We start from the raw sequence: 9,496 nt of genomic DNA on the forward strand, positions 1-9,496 counted from the left end.
CTTCCTTGTAACGTGCATGTTTACTCGAAAGCATGGTAATGTTTGAACGGCTCTTACTAAACCTTACAGGAGGCCCTATCCGGATCATACACCACTGCTGTAATCGGACGTAAATGTCAGCAGAACATTATGAGCATATAACGATGATTCAGTTAGCCTAACACTAACATTTGCAGTCGGAAGGGACTGACATATAAGCAGACACCGTTCAGATTGAAAAAATGGGCGCTGTGGCAAACGCTAATATGTAATTTCATTCATAACCGGTGTGAGCAGAATCAGTTATTACACACAATCACCAAATTTATTTTTACTGCATGAAGAGACATCGGGAGGGTTTTTAGTACACAGGACAACTGTTTTATAATAATCTCAGTTTTTCTTTCTCCTCCACATTTTCGGAGTATGATTTTCATTCTTAAACTTTCCTCTTATATATCTTGCCTGTACGTTGAAATGACAGGTTTTAATAAATGTATTTTTTTTAACCTTTCTGAATTTTAGTACCACGAGCCCGGAAATCCGAGCCCGGGGTACAGATAGATTCGCCCAAACTTGAAGGCAGAAGCCGCGGTGGCTCAGTGGTTATGGTGCTCAGCTGCTGACCCGAAAGACGCGGGTTCGATCCCGGCCGCGGCGGCTAGAATTTCTTTGGAGGAGAAATTCTGGAGGCCCGTGTACTGTGCGATGTCAGTGCACGTTAAAGAACCCCAGGTGGACGAAATTTCCGGAGCCCTTCACTACGGCGTCTCTTATAGCCTTAGTTGCTTTCAGACGTTAAACCCCACAAACCAAACCAAACCAGAAAATTGTGATTTTGACAGCATCCACGTAGTTCGGCCTGATATCTCCCAAAGTGCATCCGGGGAGATTCCTCCTCCTTGTTCACGACTACATATCAGGTAATACTAATGATCCCCACCTCATCAGATTACCCTGGGTGATAGGACACGTAGTCGTTGCTGCACAAAACGGATTCATGCCAGGCTAATTCTCGGCGCTGCCGAGAATGCCCGAGGCTGTCAAGGCCAACTGTGAATGCCACTTGCGATTGGTTGGTTTGGTATTATAGAGTTTTGCGTCCCAAAGAGACAGAGGCTACGAGGGACGCCGTAGTGAAGGGCTCCGGATAATTTCCACCACCTGGGGTTCTTTTACGTGCACTGACATCGCACAGTACACGGGCCTCTAGAATTCCGCCTTCATCGAAATACGACCATCAAGGCCGGAATCGCACCCGCGTCCTTAGGGCCAGCAGCCGGGCACCATAACCACTCAGCCATCGTGGTGGCTATGCTTGCCCTTCTGAAGCCTCGATTGGGGAGTTTGCTTTCTGCGTCCCTTTCAAGAAAGATGGCACCCATGCACTATTCTTCGAACCTTCAGTGAAGAAAACAATAGGATGCCATGATTAGCTGTGCCCATGAGTGGTTGAATCATAAATGAAAATGGTGGTCGATTTCTTCTGGCCAACTGCAGATTTAACTGTTTCAGTGTTGCATTCTTTCCTCTCACAATCACAATCATTAATTTAAAGACGATGCGATAGACATACGAACGCGCCAACGCTGGCTAAACCTGCTGTTGTAAACTGTCGAAACAGGCAACCAAGAAAAGCAGAAGTGCCTGCGTTGTCAATGGTTAGCGCGTCTGGCTCGCTGCCCAAAGGTCAGGGGTCCCATTCCGGAAAAATTACCCAATTTTCTTTTCAAAGATATCATTTGCTTTGTATACGTACACGGTCACAGATTCGTATTGAGCCTTTTTAAATGTTTTAATTACTTTTCAAGTCGGCCGCTCGACGAATGACGCAATCGCCTGATCGACCAATCCGGAATTTCTCGCCAAAACGCCGACGGACTATGTCAGGTTTTCCATTGAACCTGACTCAGCGCTGCAGCGTTAAAGGTCGGCTTTTGTATACATACAGGACTATGTGGTTTGATGCCAGTTTTGTGAATTTTCAATGATATGCAAAGCGAAACATCGCGGCTGTTCTTTTTTTGGTCTTACGTACGAATAGGTGCCTTAGTCGACGTCATATGTAAATTCTACTCCGGCGCAGACGCAAAGTAATGAGTCTGGCTGCAGTTTATTTGGCGTAAAATATAGCTCAAACAAAACACGAAAGACAAACTGGACGACGGGGACAAGCACAGTTTAAATGAAGCAAATGGCTCAGAATCGACAAGTAGAATCCTTGAAGATTTTTCTGTGATTTTTTTCTGGCTTTTCACAATATTGTTTCAGAACCTGCAACTTGGAATGCGGCGCGAACTGCCAGAGGCCGGTGTCGAAAGTGTTAGCAAGGTGATTTGAGCAGAAATAGGAAAGTAGCGATGTGGGGCTCTTTATAGTAGAGACGCGACCTGTGTTTTTAGTTTTTGTATACTGGAGCTCTTTCATGACCATAGCAGCAGTGAGTGCAAATGCAAAGACGTCTGTAACCAACATGGCAATGCCAAAAATGTGAACAAGCGAAAAAAACAACACACACTCTTACCAATCATGCGCGCAGATTATATCATATAGTGCGCTGTATAGCTTCAGTACTGACTTGAAACTGAATCAGTGGAAGTGCACGGCTGCTACCAGAAATTGAGTTTTAATCATGTATGTTTTTCAAGAAAAGGCTATTTACATGTATCCATTACTACGGGCGTGAAAAGTTGTGGTGTTTACCGAATATTAGCTTCTAGATGAAGTTGGCTGAGCGAACGTTAGATTAGTTTTTTCTGAGAGGTGGCAGTGACGATTGAGAATGAAATTGAAACACCTTAGAGAATCAAATCAATGTGGTGCCGTTCTGAACATGGCGTTGGATTCACGGATGAAAGTCGCATCACCGCAAAATGAAATAAACTTGTTCCCAGTGCACTGCCTTAATTTACTTAATCTGGGTTAGTGATTCTGGGCTGCAGACAAAGGACGCATATCAAGAACAGCGCGGGCTAGAGCCTCTGTCAGATGTTTAGCTTATTTTGGGGCCTTAAAGAGTGTACGAAGCAAGTTTCTTCAATGCTTCACCGCATATTACACCAGTGTGTGCAGACTGTGACATATGATTCGTAAAGATGCTGCAAGATCCACTGATTTAGAAGCTACATTTAGTAGAGAACCACTCAAAAATAACTATGAAGTGCAAGGGAACTGTTTTTCTTTGTTTTACGCTATTAACGAGCGGCTCATGATTCGGAGTTGTAGCGCCATGTGCATGACAGGTCTTGAAAAAATAAGCGAACTGGGCGGATTTCATTTCCGAGACGGTATTGCGCGAAGCTTCTTGTGAGACCGTTTCTCGCAAGGTCGGCGTTGGTTCTTCTTATGTTTTTACCAAAGAAGCCATCTGCTTTTTCTGCTCCTAGAACTACACTCTCTGGAGCATTCGTTGCGTCTAACGGCAACACTACATCGCTACGTAGCAAGTTCTCTGTAGCACAGGGGATTCTCATTTGTGTACCCGCACACAGCAGCCGGCTCCTCTCTACTGCCTACATTCTACTGATGCTGGTGCCCCAAGCAGCACATGACAGTGGTCCAATGTAGGAATTGAGTTGGCAAACAACGGTCCTATGAAGGCCCCGCGTTGCCAATGTTCTCCCCGCCTTGGCTCAGCCATTTTCAAAAGTTGGCAGTATTGGACAAGTTTCTCGGGCGTTTTCCCCGCCTTGGCTCAGCCATTTTTAGAAGTTCGCAGTATTGGACCAGTTTCTCGGGCGTTTTCCCTCTCTTGGCTCAGCCATTTTTATAAGTTGGCAGTATTGGACCAGTTTCTCGGGCGTTTTCCCCGCCTTGGCTAAGCCATTTCTAGAAGTTGGCAGTATTGGACCAGTTTCTTGGGCGTTTTCCCTCTCTTGGCTCAGCCATTTTTATAAGTTGGCAGTATTGGACCAGTTTCTCGGGCGTTTTCCCCGCCTTGGCTAAGCCATTTCTAGAAGTTGGCAGTACTGCACCAGATCTCGGACGTTTTCCCTGCGTTGGCTCATCCATATTTCGAAGCTGGCAGTATCTCACCAGTTCTACAATCGCTTCCTGCAATAGGCAGCTCGACCTCGTGTCGTAGGCAGCGCGACGCTGCCTACGACATTGAGAGCAGTCTAAGAGCGGAAAAAAGGGTGGGTTAGATAAACAAAAATGAAAAGTCTTGATCCCCATTACCAAGTTGCGAAGCTATGTTGGAAAGCTTTTTCTGAAATATGGAGATTAATCGGGCATTATCCCTCCTGTAGCTTGAAGAAGAATTAGTTGGGCGAGAACGAAGGCTCTCTAAGAAGAGCTCCGTGTTTACATAAATACCGCAGTAGCGCATCGTAATTCCCAGTGGCGGGGCTAGTTGGTGATTTTCTTTTCCCGAAATTTCCTCGCGGAGGGGAGACGCCGTGCTCGCATGTAAGAATACGCCACGCGGAAGTAGGGGGGGGGCAGCCGGTCACAACTTGAGCGTGGTCTGCTTTGTTTTCCTTCCGAGAGGGTATTGTGTAGGCGCCCAGGGCAGAAGAGGGGGCCCCGAAACTAGGGTGTCTCGATGTGTGGGAGGGGAGAGCGCAGAGAAGCGCACGCACATCTAGGCGCCCTACGAGCACCTGTTTCTATTCACCCCAGCACAGGACTTGCACTTGCCGATCTGCGCCCTGCCTGTGGGATTAATGCATTTTCCTGGCACATTTTCCCTGTTTACATGAGTGGGATGCACGAGAAAGTTGACATGATGCGCTGCTCTCGCGTTTATGTAAACGGAGCTTATCAGACGTCCTAGTGTTATGCGCTTTTCTTACAGTTGCACTGTAAAAACTAGCCGTCACTTTGACGGTCACCCTTTGGTCAATTTCGACGGGTCCTTGGTGTATTCCGAAAAGACTGTTCCTTCGGCGTGAATCAGGGGGAGAGGGCAGAGCAACGAGGAGCACAAAAAAATAAACAAAATTTTCGGCCTTCTGATTAGCTCTTCTTCGTAAACGTCATACGACCGATGACCTATCGCGATGCGGTCGCGTTTGGCGCCGCACGGACTGCGCGTGCGATTTTCCAGTCTCCCCGGAGCCTTCGAAGGGAGCGGACCTGCGTCGCTCGCTTCTCTGTTCCTTGCTGCCTCGTTTTCGCTGCCAGTCTCGCCCTAGCAGTCAACGCGGTCGGTCGCGCGCGGCGCTCGCTCCGTCGAGTTCGTGCGCGCCTCGGGGCCGCGGCGTGTGCCGCTGGCCCTTGCGGCCCTCCGCCATCCTGTGCCTACCGTGATCGTGTGTGCCCTGTGCGCTGGAGCCCTGTGTTTTGGATTACCGCTCCTAACCAAGTGTTCCTCGGCCCTTCCACCATACCAACTACCTGGTGTGGTTATCCTCGTGCCTTTTCAGGAGCCTGGACCGACGGCCGCAAAAGTAAGTTTTTGCCACTTTTCTTAGGCCTTTCGCCGCCCGCCCACGTGGTTCGCGTCTCCTGATTTCGCCTTTTTCCGATCTCACTCACTTTAAATCTAGTCTTCCCTCACTATTTTCTCTTTTCCTTCCAAATCTTCCTACTCTTCGCGTGCTCACTGTGTTTTCTAGCGCTCGCATTTCTTCTCATCTTTCTTCTCTTTTCCACTATCCCTTTGTCCGACCAGTAGCCCTATTCCTTCCACCCTCGTGTCCTAAGCCTTTTTTTCCTTGCCGTTCCACGTGGGACTCACCACGTCACTTAAACTTTCTTAAGTCATTTACTTCAACACCAGTCTTTTCTATTTATTTCCACTCTTCCTTCCAAGTCTTTCTACTCTTCTTCACGTGTTCACTTGTTTTTTACTCGTGTTCCCTGACCACCTCCCTCGTGTCCTAAGCCTTTTCTCGCCCACCCAAGTGGGACTCACCTGTCCCTTGAGCTTTCCTAACTCACTTACTTGAACACTAGTCCTTTTCTCCTTATTTTCTCTTTTCCTTCCAAATCTTTCTACTCTTTCTCGCGTATTCGGTCGTGTCTTTTACACCCGAGGGCAAACATTTCCTCGTTCTTCTGCCTATCCTTGACCATCCCTTTGTCCCACCCCTAGCCCTATTTCTTCTACAAGCCTGATGCAATAAGGGAACAAGACAGTACACCTTTTGAACTAAAGTGTAAAATTTTTCCGCAAGGTGCGATATATCACAGCGGTGGACTGTCGTCGCAACTTGACAAAGCCCATGCCTTGCAAGCGACATTAAAGAGTTCGAGTCAGGTTAAAATTCATTGTTGTGCATGACAGTTGAAGCGCAACACAGTTCATAAATGGAAGTTGGACAGATGCGTTATCTCCCTTTTATAGAAAAGAGAAGTATGTTTTGATTTCATTTACAAGTATTTAATGATGGCAACAAATTCTAGCTTTAGTAAATAGTTTTTCATGTTCCCTTTATTTAACATGCTTTCACAGTTTTATTTTAATTGTTTGGAAAGCTTATTGGAGCTGAAAATGCCCTTCGAACCTGCGGTGTGTAATAGAAGCTGCAGTCACTTGCCTTCTATTTATGGGCATCTATGATGCCACTTAGCAGGCGCAAGGTGGTCAATCGCAACGACAAGTCAGTGTCAATGGATTGAGGCCCCTCTAGTGATTCTTTACTTCATTGTTTAGTTGTGTCCACGTTTTGTATGTTGCCTTGATTATGAGGCACGTAATAATATATCTGTTTACTATATTTTTTACCTGATGTCCTTCCTGACTCAGGTGCTCAGCTACTGATTCCAAGTGAAGGATCAAACACCATCCATAGTAGCTGCATTGCTCTGGAGGCTAAATGCAAAGAAGCACGTGTGCTAAGCGATGTCGGTGCTTCTTAAATTAAGAACTCTAGGTGGCCAAAATTAATCAGGAGCCCTTCAGTACAGCCTTTCTCATTGGCCATATCCTGGAATTTGTTTTCTTACAATTTTCTAAAATGATGGACATGATTTTTGTGTGCTTGGAAATAATGTCTATTTTCTTTGTTCACTTTTCCTGTGCAGATGCCATTTGCGACAAACTGCATTTGACGCATCACAGGCACAAGGTTTTATTTGCAGCTGGCTGCCCGGTTCATGTGATGGAAGGAAGAGACGCCTTGCCGAAGTCTTCTCCCCCCTCCAACCAAGCACGCCACCTGCGATTGCGGGGACAGCCCCCTGCACTGTGCTCGCATGTGTGCCTCCCAATCCCCTGGCCTCCTCCACTTCCTGAGGGCCCTCCCTCCATACAGCCCCTGCCACCACCCATCCCACAGCCCCTGGCACCACCCTTCCCGGCCCCTAACGATTAATTCTATTTGGACTTTTTCATAAAATAAATGTTTTCATGAATACTTTGGTTGTCTCATTTTAAGAATATTTGCATGGTTGCTTACGAGTGAACATTTGCATTAATGTTGGCCACTGAAGACAAAAATTAACATAGGCTTTACTGGCGAGTCATAAATAGAAAAGGGCAGTGGCATGCCAATCTTTAAGCCACTGATGTGACAGGTTGTATGCACTGTCATGAATGGAAAAGCCTGTGCTTAGTCTGCATTGACAGTGCCAAATGGCTGAACATATCAATCTTGGCATCAACAGTGAGATATGAATGGAGTATATGAAAGGAGTAGCCGGTTTTCAGTACATATTGGTATGGCCAGAATGGCTATCCATGGGACTAATATTGGCATCAACAATGGGACATCAATGGAATAGCTGATATTCAGTACGTATTGGTAGCACCAGCATGGCTGAACATCGGACCGATACTTGCAGGACCAATGAAGTATGAGTGGATAGGCCAGTGATATGCCCATACTGGCAGTGCCAGAATGGCTGAACAATGGGACAGTCTTGGTATGAAGTATGGGCCAAGGTTGGAAAATGTAGTAATGTGCTCCTATGCCAATGCCAGCCCAATATTGATGCCAATGTATTCCAACAATGAGCCATTGTTGGTACAATGCTGGCGTGCTGCCTGGGGCGGCTCCTAATATTCTTTAATGGTTAGACGTTGTGCGGAGACAGCCTGGTGCCAAATGCCCCAAGATGCTTCCACTTTGAGAGAGCTTTAAAACAAAACACACGCTTCTGATTCTTACGTCTGGATGAAAAGGCACACAACAAATCCAGGCGTAAGAGCGATGAAGGAATTTGGAGCAAGCATTTCTAACTTATGGATGGGTGTAGTCTTCTAGCTGAATGCTTCGTTGATTGAACTTACGATTGCTTAATGCCAGCAGCGCAGCGCGCCTTCATTATGCTTTAAAGCGTTGGCACTGTGTTTTCTGTTTGTTGTCATTTTAGACTGCAGGAAAAATCTCACAATAAAAAAAGGACCAGGGAGTAGAACACAACGAATCCTCGAGGTCGTTAAAGCTACGAAGTCGTTTAAGCTTTTGGTTCTGACAAGAAAAAACGAGTAACTGGTGTCCACGGCTCTTTTTCTAACGCAGATTCTGTGTAACGACACATTTATGTCGTCAGTCAGGAAATATAGAGCGTGGCCCCTGGTAAGCCTAACATTTCTTGAAAGCAGCAACACGGGATGTGTTGGTACACGTATATCTGGGTCGGCATCTCGTAGGCGTCTTCGACAAGAGGTTATGATTATCGCTCCTTTTCTTGCGGTTTTGACTTCCTCGGGAATGTTTTTCGTTGCCCGTATTTCATCAGGAACACTGACCAAATACTTTTATATCCTTTATAACGTATTTTATCACGACAATGACCTAATATTTTTAAATTCTTTATAGATACAAAAAAAATCGTGCGTCTGAACTGAGCTGATATATCACTTCTTAGTTTTTAGTCTGAGGAGGCTCACACTGAGAATAGTTGTTTGATATGATACATACACCACCATGGGGCCTCTTCTTTGAAAACAGAGAGGAAAGTCTTAGTCCGCACGTTTTGGAAGGTTGATACCTGCTGTACATAAAAGAACTGCACAAGGAGATTTGCAGCGCTCGCTCAGTGCTCCTAAAATGTACTTTGCAGGTTTTGTTTCTCGCGTGTTTAACCTTTTCATTCTCAGTCTTTACCACGTGCGCTTAACCGAGCTGTACACCCGTCGCGGTTTCAATATTCGGCTCGTATTTTCCGTCGATTCATTTTTCGAATTCATCCTCGTTTTCCGTCTCATTGCCTTTCTTGGCAACAAAGTCGGCGTTCACAGCCATCAATCCATAACTTCCGCCAACCTTGCTATCACAGATTTCAGTACCCAAAGAGAAGAATAAGTCGAGAAAAGAAACGTGGCAGACTAGAATCTCTGGAAGTAGAGACTGACTAAAAAACGTTCTCCTCACTTACCCTCATCGCTAGCGTGTGCTTGCGCAAGTGGTATTGCAAGACTTGTCGCACGCAGATGACGTCCGGAGTAATTGAGCATATGAGAACGGAAGTAAGCATACACTGTGCAGGTGGAAAGGTGACTTGCCGTAGCTTGCTGCGTACGCACCAGAACGGTACAATCTTAAAATCTGTGCTCACCTTTGCACCCGCACATCAATATTCGCACTTTCTTTTTGGCTTTCGTATCGCATCATAGCTGGACCTT

General features: G+C 46.1%; 1 protein-coding gene across 1 annotated transcript; it reads left to right on the forward strand.

Moving 5' to 3' along the window:
- Nucleotides 1–4,863: 4,863 nt before the first annotated feature.
- On the forward strand, nt 4,864–7,270 carry LOC149366310 (uncharacterized). The gene is made up of 2 exons (XM_089556324.1): nt 4,864–5,372; nt 6,952–7,270. Exons 1-2 carry the CDS (start codon nt 4,970–4,972, stop codon nt 7,239–7,241), a joined length of 693 nt encoding a protein of 230 aa, XP_089412450.1. The 5' UTR covers nt 4,864–4,969; the 3' UTR covers nt 7,242–7,270.
- Nucleotides 7,271–9,496: the final 2,226 nt, after the last annotated feature.

Source organism: Amblyomma mixtum, chromosome 1 (genome assembly GCF_055824585.1).
Source record: "Amblyomma mixtum isolate Tamu chromosome 1, ASM5582458v1, whole genome shotgun sequence".
In the NCBI taxonomy this organism is placed as follows: Eukaryota; Metazoa; Arthropoda; class Arachnida; order Ixodida; family Ixodidae; genus Amblyomma; species Amblyomma mixtum.